Here is a 14,697-nt window from a genome sequence, read left to right as displayed (position 1 = left end):
ACAGTTTTCCTGAGGGAAGAGGGAATGAATACTACCTAGCAGTTACATTGTAGCTAATAACACTATTACTGGCAACTGTACAAGAGTGTAACAATGTTGAGTGGTGAGTGATGGTGGTTTTACTGCAGTGTTCAACATGTGGGAGTTAAAATTCAGTGGTTATTGAATTTCAGCTTAATTACCTTAAAGACGGAGCCACTGTGATAAGCTCTCCTTTGTATGACAAGTTGAAAACTTTACTATGGGAAAAAAAAAAAAATGAAACCTGTCGTGGTATAATATTATATCCAGGGAAGATATTTTTATTGATGTTGGTGTAGATATTATATTAAAAGTATTGACAGTCTGACATTACTGGGTTCGAGACATCTTTCTACAATAAATAAAGACGACCGCTGCTGTCGTTGCGCCTCTGGGTCAGTGAAGGCAGCTCGTCTGGTTTCCGAAAAGAACATCTAGTTGTAAAATCACCACAGAGGGTGTTGTGTCTGCTGGTTTCTTCCCTTACTCAACACAGCCATTTACAAATATAGATGTTACAAAAGATGGAAAGTGCTAGGGCTACAGTAACCAATGGGTGATATAACAATAGGGGTTACCATCTTTTATATACAGTCTGCGAATTGACCATAGTTTAATGTGATCAGATGATGTGTTGACAGTTAAAAGAACTTGTCTTTTATTTATGCGGTCAGCTTGTCCTTTTTTTTTTTTTTTTTTTTTTTTTTTTTTTGTATGTTGTACTACTGTGTAATGATAGTGTTTTTATTAAAAGGTCAATTACTGTTATGGGATTTTCTTGACATCTCGACATTTTTCTTAACCTAAAACACTAGCATAGGGGGATTTTTCACATATGCGATGACTAAAGATCACTTAATGGTAATTTCCACTGGTCAAAAAGTTTTATAGTCAAGTTCCCAGTTCTGTTATTTATTTTTTTGTTGAATTTTTTTCATTAATCAGTCCCTAACCTTTCATTAATTTTAGACCCTTTTTTATAGGGTTGTATGAGATGTGAATAGGGTACCTTAATGTATTTTAATGGGAACGATCTTTTTTCGGGTAAAATATATGCAACGTTAGTGATAGCGTTACAAAACTGCAAACTAGTGTTCCAGAGTTAAACACATTTTTTTACCTCCAGACTAACTAAGAAACACCGTGCTGGTGTTTTTGGCTAATAGCTTTTAAGTCATGTTAACAACTAAATTGAATGCGATAAGGCAGCAACTTTGGTGTCGGCTTAGAAATCATCCCACACTGTAACAAGTGGGGGGGGGAAAAAATCGAACTTATCTTTTTGTTAAACTCACAGAAAGCACACAGGGGACCATGAGCTGTGATGGCGGGGAGTTTAGGCTGTGAGTGAGCTATCATGTTCTGCCAGTGCCGGGCCCGCTAGGTGAATGAGTGTCGACGTTATTGCTGCTGAGCTGTTTTGACGTGTCAGCAGTCTGTACAACACTTTGTGCTGCAGGGAGTTTAGTCGTGTTTGAATATAGCTTTACAGTCAGGGAGGTGCATCCCTTTATGTCTAGCCTAGTGAACCGTGCCATAGTAGGAGTGTGTGTTCATGATCACAGGAGGGATGCAGAGCTGTGGGTGGTCCCTGGCTCGCAGGATGAGGAGCTCAGTGACGCTCTACTCCCACTGCTACCGGTCCACACTCTATTACATCACAGTCCATTAGCTGGAGAATATGACAAAGGAAGATGATGTTTACACTGTAGCGTCTGTTGGTGTTTATGTTAACAAATGGCTTCTCCAGGTGAGGCAGTTGGCTTGTAATTAGTTTTAATTATAAAGATGAAGCTGAAGTGAACACCTGTCTCAGGCAGCTTCACTTAAGCCTCATGATGTAACACAACAGCCACATCATCCTGTGTGGACAGCCGTGGAAAATGCAAATCTGGGAATGATATTTTTAGTTTTTGATAAAGCTCAAATTTAATATTGTAAAACTGTGGCTGTTTCCAGCCACATGTTAAAAATAGCATTTAATTATGGTCGTTGCATTTACATAAATGGAGATTTTTCTAGAATTGTAAGCTTTGTAAATTTGCCATAGACTCTTTGTTTGCACTGTGACATCTAGGTCATGACAAGTGATGAGCACAACCCTAACCCAGAGTTTTGGAGAAAAGCAACAAACTTGGATTGACTTGAATTTGGGAAAACAATTAAAAATGTACATGTTCTGAGAGCATATAGTCAAGGGGCATCCACACAGGAAACGACTAGCAGTGATGTGCCAACCAAAGACAACAGGAAGTCAGTGACTTTCTACGACTTCAAGTGAAAGTGAAGGGAAATGGGCGGGACCTGAACTAAAGTTTAATCAAATTCGATGTGAGAAGTTCAAGTTCTACTAGTAAAAGTGCAGGATACTGCATATTGACTTACGACAGGGTGGTAATTACATTTGAGGGTTACCTAGGCAACTGGAGCCTAGAATGTCCACTAATGACTGATCATCAACGACAAAGTGATGAGCAATGAGTGCATCGCTTGCTGTGTGGACGCCCCTTTTAGAGTCAAAAGTAGGGATAACTTAGAACTCGCAGGGTTAACTTTTACTTCTTGGAATTTAATCTGAGTAACATTACTCTTCATTCAAAGCCGCCTTTATTTAGTAAAAGCTCTGCATGTTTTTTGCAAATGAAACGTTAGACCCTCGTATGTGTTTTCTTTGGGAAGGACTGTTATGCCTGCTTTATTTTACACACTTCTGCAGTGTTTTGTTGTGGCTTCCTATAAGGCGTTGCTCATCTGTGCTCATGAGTTTCACAGTCAACAAACTTTTCTGTAGTAGCTTAAGAGCCAGGTGTTTGTTTTTAAGTTGATTTTGTTATTTAAATTAAAAGAACATGCCATCTCTTATTTGCTGCACAGCCAGATGCTTCCAGATGTTTGTTGTACTACTGAACGGGTTAACAATCAGCTTGAATCAATCGTGCTCCATGTCTGCATTCTGTCGTTGAGTTTGACCTACATTACATCCTCATGAGTAGCAGATGCCATTTTTCATCAATTGTGCTGCATTTTACATTTGCTTAAGGAAAATCAAATGACACCTAAGTGCTTTACATAAGGTTGTTATGAATTATCACCATATGTAATTATTTTTAATTAATAATCTTACTGCCTTCAGTTGCTGGGGTTTTTGTAGTCTGAGATGTGTTCCTGGCCTAGTTTCTTCCCCGTGGGCTGTTTGGATATGAAAGTAACCAAGAGATTAAAGCACTTAATCCGTAAGACTTTTATTCCCTTGCCAGGATCTGTGTGTCTGTACTGAGGACTCTAATGTGAACCTGTTTGTCGCGTCAGTCAACACTTTTATTAATGTCCGATTAAAAAAGGATAAGACTTTTGAATCCAGCGGATACTTTTGCCATCTGATGTTTCCTATTGATATAACTTTAATCCATCATTTTCAAAAAGTTTATCTAGGGTTCTTGGTAAAATGCTAATGTGCAGCAGAGCGAATTAATGCAATCCTCCAGACTTGAGAAAGCGATCGTTTCTTGTCTGTGTGCACGTGTCATTACTGAGTCATTTTATAAAAGCAGTGTAAACTGATTTTCATGGATCTCACAGGTCACAGTAGCCTGATAAAAGCTTTATTTTGAAGGTGATGTCGCTAGAAAACAGTCAGAGGCATGTTTTGGGGTTGACATGCTGCTGTAATTTGCTCTCCTTGATGTTTGTTCAATGCGATGCATGAGAACGTTTAACTGGCTGGAAGGACTGCAGAGGGTCTTTTTTTTTTTTTTGTGTGTGTGTGTGTGTGTGTGTGTGTGTGTGTGTGTGTGTGTGTGTAAAATATAAAAATCGAAACTGAGCTGCAGAGCTGCAAAACAAGGGCGCTCATTCATTGTAATCTAACCCATGACTCTTTGCTGATAGCATCTAAACATCGGCGCACTTTGCCAAACCATGACATGTTTTCCAGCATGAAATTGAGTATGTTTTAGAGCGGATCACACATATGGAAATGTTTCCCAAAAGGACTTCAGAGAGGGTCTTTGTTAGGAAGTATTTGCAGGTTTGTGTTAATCCACATTCACTGTGCTCGGTGAGTACTGAGTGCAATGTATGTGGACTGTGTAATGCTAATGATGAATGTGTCACCCACTTCAAAGCTGTGACTCATTATTGTGGTTATTTATTCTTTGTATCCGGCCACAGAGATAACACTTGCCACATTTTTTTAATTGTTAGTAATTGACAGCCTTATTCTTACATTTGTGGGAAAAGGAAAAAAAAAAGAAAAATCCTACACCTTTCTGCTTGGAGTACTCATGAATAAAAGTTTAATACTGTATGGCTCAGTTTCCCAGACATGGATTAACCCTAGCCCACTTTATTATTTTTTTTAAGCGGAGGCCTTTAATAATCCATGTCTGGGAAACCAGACATGGATGTACTTGGTAAAGATTTCAACAGTTAGACAGTAGTAGACTAACTTTGTCAGTGTGTGCATGTTAGTTAAGGGTAGCGTTTGGCTGAGAGTGCTGCTGCTAACTTGGTTGTTGTGGATCCCTGTTGTTGCAGCAGTATGGATTTGCATGATCCAGTAAAGACACAGCGAAACACAGCATCCTAGTGTCATATCCCCACCAGTTGACTTGAATTAACATACCCACCTGTCCCCAGACGCGATGATGTCCCCCGAGTGTGCAGCTTGTTCTCAGCTGTGTGATCTGTTAACACAACATAAGAAGTGATGCGCTACCCATTAAGAAGCAGGCTTTTAATTCTATTTTTTTTTTATTTGTTGTGTAGCTTTATGCCAGTATATAGAAGCTACTAAATTCAGAGATGGGGCCAGAGGAAAACTGGCAAGGGGAAATGAAGGTAACCTTCCCACCACACACACTTCTCTTCCTGCTAACTTAAGTTCAGCTTTAACCCTTAAACCCTTTAAACCCGGCACACTTTATTTTCTCGGCAGCCCTCTTTTGTTGCTGCACAGCTGTGTTTTCAGTTGTTTTCTGTACAGGTGTGGGGACACGTCTTTTCTGTTTTGCACACTCTTGATTTCTCTTCTCCCCCTCCTCCGTCTTCCCTCACCTCCTTCAGCAGCAGCTGAACAACGAGCTGATGTTTGACAATCACTGCTTCTGTTTCTCTCACACACACACAAATTCAGTGCTGCCTGCACTGCCATTGCTTGGTCAGTGTTTACTCTCCCCCTACGCTCTGAATGACTTTTCAGTACTGCCTTGGTATGTGCATCACTTCTGCTTAGCTCTGGGTTTGAATCAACTCAATTTGCGCTTCTATGACTGATTATTTTCAGTGTCCCTCTGTATTGCCAATAAAGCTGTCAGGAAGCATCGAGATATGTTAAAGTTGGCTATATTTCATTCTTTTTTTATGATCTAATTTAAATTATCGAATCCTGCTGTTTGAGTGTATTTTCCTGTTTACCTTCTACAGCAGGAGGCTGGCAGCTTTATTTGATGCAATACAATTTTCCTCTCAAGACAAATATGCTAATGTGCTCTTTCCTCTGGAGCTGCAGCTGACATTTTTAAGCCGACTGTTCTGCTCTTGCGTCTGCATCTGGAAATCTGGTTTCTTAACTGTTTGTCTCCTGTTTTTTTTTTTCCTTTTTCTCTGCACTCTCTGTTTGTTTGACTTTCAGGTGAGAATTTTGAGCAGAGTCCACTGCGGAGAACCTTTAAATCCAAAGTCCTAGCACATTATCCAGACAATGTCGAGTGGAATCCTTTTGACCAGGATGCAGTGGGCATGGTATGGTATGATGCTGATACAACTTAAGAACCCTTAAATTTTAAACATTTTCTTGGCTTTCTACCAAAGGCAAATCACCAGGCCTGCGATAAAAATATTTCACTTGGATATAATATTGAAAAAAATAGAAATGGCCATAAATAACAAACAAGAGAGAGGTTTCTGTTAGGTAACACCTACTCTTATAGGGCATCCACACAGGAAGGAACAAGCAGCTGTGTGGGAGACATTAAAAAGTCATTCAGAGAGGAAACAGACAAACTAGCCTGCGTCTACATGAAGTGGGCTGATCCCAGGTTAAACTTTTTTCTCAACTGATCTCAGCTGATCGATTTAAGGGACCTCTAATGGAGTAAAGGATGTAGCTGGCATATGACAGGGTGGTAAAAACATTGAGGGTTTAGGTAAACATAGTGTGGAATAACTGCTCGTGATGAACTGTCAGTGAAAAATTGATGTGATGATCAAATCACTTGGACCCCTATGGTTTTTGACCTTGGAAAAATCCTGATAGGCCTTAAGAATAAGATAGATCTGTTAAGGAGCAAATCAACAATTCTCCATGTAAAGCATGTATAAGTATTTTTTTTTAATGTAGTGAACTGTTTCAGTGATATGAAGATATTGTATAGTAATTTTGTTTTAACTTTTAAATAATTTTTGCTGTTGTGTCTGTGAGTCAGGAGATTATTAATTTGAATTAAAGACGCGCAACGAGAGGAGGAAAGCGATCTTACCGCAGTCTCTAAAGCTCGGAAATGAAAACATTATATCATGCCTGTTTGATCTGCAGGAAAAAATTTGAATCTATCCAGCTACAGTTTCATCTCCATGATGAGCCCTTTGTTTTTGTTCAGCTCTCTGAATCCTCTCCTGTATATCCTTTTTGCAGCTCTGTATGCCAAAGGGTCTGGCGTTCAGGACGCAGATGGATTCTCGGGAGCCTCAGTTCCACTCTTTTATCATCACCAGAGAGGATGGCTCTCGGACCTATGGCTTTGCCCTCACCTTCTTCGAGGAGGTGACCAGTAAGCAGATCTGCAGTGCCATGCAGACTCTTTACCACATGCACAACGCAGAGCAGTATGATATCTTGCACACTCCCACCTCCCCACAAGGACCCGAGGACCAGAGACGCCAACACACCCCTTCTCGTCCCATGCTCCACGCCGCGCCCGCCATCTCTCGTTTGCAGCGTTTTAACTCGTACGACATAAGCCGCGACACGCTATACGTGTCAAAGTGCATCTGCCTGATAACACCCATGGCCTTCGCTCAGGCCTGCAGCAAAGTGCTGCAGCAGCTTCATCAGGCCGTCTCTTCCCCACAACCCCCACCCCTTCCCCTAGAGAGCTACATCTACAACATCCTCTACGAGGTTCCCTTGCCACCTTCTGGGCGATCCCTCAAGTTCTCAGGCGTCTACGGGCCTGTGGTGTGCCAGAGGCCAAGCACATCAGAGCTGCCTCTCTTTGACTTTGCCATCAGTGAAATGTTTAACCTGCTGGGGGTGGAGAACGTTCTTCAGCTGTTCACGTGTGCCCTGCTAGAGATGCAGATACTGCTCTACTCACAGCGTAAGTAGCTGGTCTGCTGACCTAAACACATGTTCATCATCCACGTGCATAAGTGTCAAATATATATGCAAATAAACTGCAGTCAGGCTTGAATTTAACATTAGTTTGTACAGTTCATTAAAATTGGACATGTTTTCTAAATAGCTGAAAGGACAAGCTAATTGTAAATGATATGAAACATCTGCTTCTCTGCGGGTGGTGAGGTCATGTGATCCTGTTAGTAAAGTCGTGTCTCAAGAGATCTCTCTGGAGCTGGGGGACATGTCCCTGTCATCCCATGAGACTAGGTATTATCTGGGGAGCTTGAAGGATGTCTAACAAAGGAAACGGAATACTTAGATTGCTAATCACACAAAAATGTTGTTACACTGTATATTCATTCTAGTCTTTTCAGTCATATTTAGTCTCACCGTGTCGTTATTATTAGTTACAGGAAGAAAATGTAAAACATTATATGGTCTAATAATAATAATAAGGCCTGTGTTAATCTTGGTCAGAACTCCTTTGCACAACATATTGTCCATATCAGAAATCAGATGTGTTTCTACTATAAACAGCTGGCTGCCATACAGATAAAGTTATTAAAAAATGTTCTGATTTCCCTGGTAGGCAGCGTAGTACCTTGCTATTCACATTACAGTTGTAAGAAATGTTGTCAGAAATGAAGGAAAGAGGGGATTGTTTGACAGAGAAATTTCCAAGGTTTTGGAAGCCTTGCTCAGAGGAATCTGGTGTTTGAAACAATTGTTTTAAGCATATTGTTCCATCTCGTGCAGGATAACCTTCCTTAGTCTATCTATGTATCCTGTGTCCTTGGGAAAAATGCTCAATTGAGAAAAACAATGCTCAACTGAGGAATTTAAAAAAACTACTTCAGCAACGTTCAGTAGTAATACAAATCAGTTTCGAGTCCACAATGATCATCTCACATTAAATTACCTAATTTTATAGGATCTGTTAGCTAGAAAGCTGTTGTTTTTGTTCAGTGTTCACCATTGAGAGAAAGCGCGTGCGTGTGCACAGAGAAACTTGGCGATCCCTTAAGGATGGATCTGATGTTCTGATGGGATTCATTACAATTGCAAGCGAAAGCAAATGGTTTACAAAACTGCAGGGCCCACAGGAGGGAGAAGCTCTTAATGGGGAAAGCTGTGGTGTTGCTAGGCAACCTGGAGACAGGGAGGAGAGAAGTGATGCAGGATGATTATTATTGGTTGGAAGTGACATCATGGTTCTTTTCACCCTCATAAGGCTCATCACTGCAGAACATGTGAAGGGTGTTGTGGAGAGTTAAGCCTTGGCAATCTGCCACTGAGGAAGAGCTGAGGGATTTTTACGAAGGGACGCCACACACCGAGGCGGGGGATGCTCTGCAAATAAGGAGACGACAGTGTGTGGCATGTGCTAAAAATAACACTGAAATTCTGATTAAAAGAAAAAAACAGCGTAGATAGCATCTTTTCCACAAAGCTGTAGAGGACAAGATGTTCAAATACAATCTGTTCTTCCTGTCCTTCCCAGACACTAACACTACTATGTGTGTTGTTACTACAGTTAAGATGGCATTTTTTTATGTTTATTTCTTGGTCATTTTCTGACATGAGGTTATTGAAGTCGAGTGTGACAGGACAGGTGAAGTCAGAGGGACAAAAAGGTGTAAAGGAGAAGTGCAAATGCACAGATCTGAGGTAGATTAAATGATGAAGGTTGTAGAGTCCAGCTCAGAGTTCCTCCAGTCATTATGTTGAAGTGTCCTTGAAGCATAAAGTAAAGCACTGCATGAATGTTTGTATGAATGTGACTTGCAATAAGAAAGTGCTTTGAGTGCTCAGTCAGAGTAGAAAAGCACCATGTAAGTATCAGTCCATTTACTATTTAACAAATCAAGTTTAAAAACAACAAATATGATGCTGCGCCCCTGTCTGCACGTTCTGTGTTTTAAGGCTGTCGCACTATTATACAGAATCACGCTGGGATTTTGGCCACACACAAATAATCATTAAACAATGCCAGCTTTCCAGTGTATCATCGTTTTCATAGATTTTTCCATGAAAAATCTTGTAGTCTTTGTTGTTGTGAGGGGACCGAGTCACTTAAATCGAGAAAATTATATCGGTTTATTCTTAAAATATTTAGTGTTCTAGGCTATTCATAGTAAAAACTGAGCATCTGATCTAGGATCTCTCTCATATACAGTTGTGGTCAGAAGTTTACATAAATTTGGGCGTGAATGTCGTGGTACTGCGAGGTTTTAATGATTTCTTTGAACTGTTCTTTTTCTACGGTGGAATGATTGTACAGTATACATTGTTTTAATTTATTTTGGATTTTCTCTAATCTACAGTCTATTTTCTCTGTGCCAGCAACAGAATTGTTTGACAGAACTCATCAGATTAAGCAATACTCAGAACAATGAGAAAGTCCAAGGAAATTGGTGAAGATCTAAGAGAAATGTAGATTTACACATTGGGAAAGTCTCTTGGAGCCATTTCTAAACAACTGCAGATTCCGGGATCGTCAGTTGACTCTGTGCCAGGAACCAATTCTGCCAAGAAGACCGGTTAAATATCCACCCAGTATTCTTCTTTATAGCTACCAAGAGTGCCTGGTTGAAGTGCAGTTTGCATTTGACATTACGTATGTTTGACCCTGTGGGAATAAAAAAAAAATTATAATCCAAATAAATTCAAACGTGTGCACCCAGTTCATTTTTTTTAAGTAGTATGCTGTACAATCACTCCACCCTGGGAAAAGAAATCATAAGTCTAAAATACCTTGACATTCATGCCCTTGAATGTCATGGTATTTTGCGCCCATGACCACAACTGTAGTCAGGCTTCAGGTTCATATCATCACTGCTGACTGATCTGTGCCTACTGGCAAATAAAATGACATTTACCAAAATGAGTGACTGATGTTATCTGTTGTGTGACATTAGCTAAATATTTAAAGATGGTATGGAGACCCAAAAGACATCAAAAGAGTTTATTTGAATTTGTTTCCATAGAACAAAATAAAATCGGCAGCAAATGATATCTTTAGGATCTGTGTCAGCCCAAATGTCACAAAAGTTCTTCCTTATTCTTAACTAATCTACATCTGCAGAGAAAGCACAGAGTGTTTTATCTTGTTTATTCCCTGTTAATCACTGCTAATATAGTAATGGCTCAAAACTAGCAAGTGCCCTCTGTTAGTGACACAATCTGAGACTGCTGCAAGAAGTTGTTCGATCAGAACAGTGCTGAGTTTCACTTCTATGTTGTGCGAACTCTTCCGTCACAGCTTCTACCACTGCTCAGTGTGGATAATTCTAAACTGGTGAGGTCATGCAGCTTTAGGTGTAAGCGACAATGCTTGACCCTTTGTTCAAGTGGTTTCTTGTCAGTGGCCTAGTTTAAGAAGGAGATGGGTGATGTTAGTATTCATGTCCCCATCCTGGGAGAGGAAGCCTGCTGAGAAGAGGGATGAGGGAGAGGCCCAGGCTGGGGTGAGAGTCTCTTCTCATGGACCAGCACATGACCAAATGAAGGAAAGGTATTTATTTTGGCACCATACTGGGGGAGGCAGAGCTGCTCCCGAATCTGCAGTAGGTGTCAGCGGGATAGAAGAGGAATGCAGATGAGGACTGGACACATATTTACATGTATACCAGTTGGCTCAAGTGCAAAAGCCTGAACTCGGAGTGCTGCTGTGTGGAGTCATGATAAAGGAATTTAATGTTGGCCAGAGTGCCAGCTGGCAAGCTGTGTCACACTTCAGAGTCTGGATCCTCCAAAAGACTCCACAAAAGGCCCTCCAGTGGAGTTTGTGTTCAAAAGAAATGGTGGGGCCTTACAGGAACCAAAACTTAATGTGTGATCAGGCAAGAGAAATATGCCAGTTTATCTCTAGTTTGGTGCCTTAAAAATGCTGTGTGTAATAGGCTGTCATTTAGAGTGGCATTGCAACAAGGAACAAATACCATACTTAAAGTGATTCAGTTGATAGTAAAGCACCCAGGGCTGCTCAGGATACATCAGCTGTGCTCTTCAGAAGTCATTCCCTGTCATTCTGGTACAGCGAGTTTGCTCCATAAAGGTAGACAGCTGTTATGACACACAGAATGTGGATCCTAATTCCTTAAAGGTTGGTAATCAGTCCAGCTCATTCCTGTAAGTACAGAACAGAGAATAACAAAAGAGTTTTGTAACAAAGTATAAGCACTCCAGTTAGGTCACTCACACGTGCCGTCGATACTGAATCTGCCCTCAAACTGCCACCATCAGCCACGTTTTACCTTTTGACCCCAGCCAATAAGTGATCAAGCAGATGAAAGGTCATATATAACACTGCTACTGCAAACAGAGCGGGATTAGCTGTCTCGTCATGTGGTGCAGCTGCTGGATTTCAAACTCTGAGAGCAAACAGAAGACAAGGCAATAACAATGTAATCCTATTAAAATAACATTCAAACAGTCATGTTGCGTAACCTCTGTCATACGCTGTTTACTGGCTCGAGTATTGTTTAGGTTTCAGATATGGGGGAAGTGTTGTGCAATATATTTTGTTTAGTAAATGCATAAAAGCATCAGCATTTGGTAAATTTCATAATGGAGGAAACGACAACGATCAACCAAGATTTTAAAGATTTGATCGGTTATCAGATCAGACGATGAACCTGATGTCAGAGCTGCATTTGCTACAAACACCCATCTTTATCTTTTCTCTGTTTGTGTGTAACAGATTACCAGAGGCTGATGACTGTGGCAGAGAGCATCACAGCCTTAATGTTCCCCTTCCAGTGGCAGCATGTGTACGTTCCCATCCTGCCCGCCTCCCTTCTCCATTTCCTCGATGCTCCTGTGCCGTATCTAATGGGCCTCCACTCCAATGGGCAGGATGACCGCACCAAGCTAGAGCTGCCACAGGAGGTACATTCAGAGAGCAGTGTCTGAGTTACTGAGTGCAAACCTTCGTCATGTCTAATATTTGACTGTGTTACCGCTCCAGAAACCAAATCTTTAATTTCATGGTTTTATTTGTTCTTATCTCACAAACTGTGTTGCAGCTTCTGCACTGATTTGATTTGTGCTTTGCTGCTTGATATTTTTATTTCATTTCAGCCTTATGTTTGTGTGATGATGTGTTGTTGCAATAATAATGCTGCTCAGTATGAGAAAACATAAAAGTTCGTGTTTGGTGCAATGCATAGACGCGCTAATGCCGTAGCAGTGTGGGTCTTCAGTTGGTCTAGGTGAAGTAGAGCCGTTCGTGACCGGGCTGTGGGATGGCTGAATGATGATCATCCCTTTCACTGATGATTAATATCTTGTAAACAACCAGATTCTGAGTCAGGGCCTTGCGAGAGACTGGTGCCTCGTTCAGGGTGTAACCCGCTCATGATCTATGGCAGCTAGGATAGGTTCCTCCCCACCGCGACCCTGAATTGGAAATGAACTGAACTTGAACTAGACGTTTTCTTCGTATAACCTACACAGTGTAGGTATTTCAGAGTCAGTTATTGCTCTCTTGAGCATGTCAGCTTTATATTTTCAGTCATCAGTGACCTTTTTAATTCAGGGGGCTGGAATGTCCAACTGAATGAAATGTATAAAAACAGGATCTATAATATTACAATACTATAACTGTCTGTAAAGCTTTGTTAAATGTAATATAATCATTACTCTGCTATTTCTCTTATTCCAGGCAAACTTGTGTTTTGTGGACATTGATAATCACTTCATTGAACTGCCAGAGGAGTTGCCACAGTTTCCCAACAAACTCGAGTTCATTCAGGAGATCTCCGAGGTGCTCATGTCCTTCGGCGTGTCTCCAGAGGGAAACATTTACTCCAGCGACAGCCAGGCCAAGTACCGGGGCTTCCGAGCAGCTGATATGGTCTCTGACAAGCGTAACGGCAATCTGGCCTCACCCCTCAACTCCTACCTGCTGAGAGAGAATGAGACAATTGCCAGACTGCAGGCTCTGGTCAAGCGGACAGGTGTCAGCTTAGACAAGGTGAGAAATGATGTAATGTCGTTAATTAAAACGGGCTGCAAAAATGACCACGTGTGACTCACTGGGCTTAGTTACATCACCAAGACTGATCATTTAAGTAGGTAAAAATAGGAGCTTTAGATTGGGCACCAGGTCTACGAATATATTTATATTAATGAGTTTATTGACAACTGGAAATTCATTTGAGGTGTTTTAATTTTTAGGACAGGAGCTTAGCTTGATTAAAATATTTAACGGTCCTCTTCTTTGTAGAAAAATCATTGCAGTGAAAATAAATTTTCTTCTGGCATTAATATATTTCTATAAGTAGGTAATTAACTCTTAGAATATATATTGATGAGTGAAGTCTGAGTTAAAGTGCATCCATAACCATCCGTTACTAGCAGCATCGTTGCAGTAAGGGACAGCAAACATAAGGGGGCGCCCTCTTACACCACAAACACACATGTTTTGTCAGTACACAAAAGGAGGTGGTTTGCTTTTTAAAATATTTTCTCTTCCTTTTAAATACACCAACTCATTTCTGAGTCGTGTGACTATTTTTCAGCTTTGCGGTACATGAATAAGATGCACTCAGTCTAAAGACTGACGGATGAATTAATGGATGCTTCGAGAAGGCCTCTGTACAGCGTAAGCAGCTTATGCTGTTGTGGGCAACATTAGCTTTCCTTGAATGGATTTGCGCATCGTCAAGGTCTGACCTTATAATTATTCCTATCTAAAGGCACGGCTGAATTCCTATTAAAGAAACCAGGTCCTGATTAAATGGCGTTCCAGGTCACGTCAGTGGATTGGATATTTTCCTGCACAGTGGCAGCCCTGCTCTGTTATTTTAGCTGCCTGGCGCTGGCATCTGTCCAGCTGACATGCTGACATGTTCAGTTAAAATGAGGTCATAAATCAAGACTCATGTCCTTGGCCATCTTTCCCATGACCCTACTTCTTCTTCATCACTATAAATGTGATAAAAGTCACAAGAGGTGACGTGAAAAATAGATGTGCTTCTGCCTCTTTTCTTCATTGAATGAGCGTTTTCCCTTTTTTCGGACCCTTCTTACTTTGTGTTCTTTTGTATTGTAATCGGTCAAAATCAGCATTTACAACAATGTTTCTTAATGTTGATGCACATCAGCTGGAGGTCAGAGAGGATGCCAGCAGCAACAAGGATGGGCGGGTTCAGTGTGACGAGGAAGAGTTGAAAATGCACCAGCTCAACATCCAGGTGCGCGAGGTCTTCGCTAACCGGTTCACCCAGATGTTTGCAGACTATGAGGTGTTTGTCATCCAGCCGAGTCATGACAAAGAGTCCTGGTTCACCAATCGAGACCAGATGCAGAACTTTGACAAGGTAAAGTGGTAT

At 41.0% G+C, this 14,697-nt stretch overlaps 1 protein-coding gene across 6 annotated transcripts in view; it reads left to right on the top strand.

Annotated features, from left to right (window-relative positions):
• dennd5a (DENN/MADD domain containing 5A) overlaps positions 1-14,697 on the top strand; it is a 33,793-nt gene that overhangs the window by 4,284 nt on the left and 14,812 nt on the right. For 4 of the 6 annotated variants that reach the window (XM_026167622.2, XM_026167605.2, XM_026167613.2 and 1 more), the window contains exons 2-7: positions 4,789-4,860; positions 5,654-5,763; positions 6,656-7,340; positions 12,063-12,250; positions 13,026-13,337; positions 14,470-14,685. In XM_026167622.2, the coding sequence (XP_026023407.1) occupies positions 4,789-4,860; positions 5,654-5,763; positions 6,656-7,340; positions 12,063-12,250; positions 13,026-13,337; positions 14,470-14,685 (1,583 nt within the window). The remainder of the gene's footprint in view (positions 1-4,788; positions 4,861-5,653; positions 5,764-6,655; positions 7,341-12,062; positions 12,251-13,025; positions 13,338-14,469; positions 14,686-14,697) is intronic. The other 2 variants (XM_026167632.2, XM_026167596.2) reach the window with 1 other exon arrangement.

This window comes from Astatotilapia calliptera, chromosome 1 (genome assembly GCF_964374335.1).
Source record: "Astatotilapia calliptera chromosome 1, fAstCal68.1, whole genome shotgun sequence".
Lineage (NCBI taxonomy): Eukaryota > Metazoa > Chordata > Actinopteri > Cichliformes > Cichlidae > Astatotilapia > Astatotilapia calliptera.
This window is presented reverse-complemented; position numbering and strand designations above follow the sequence as displayed.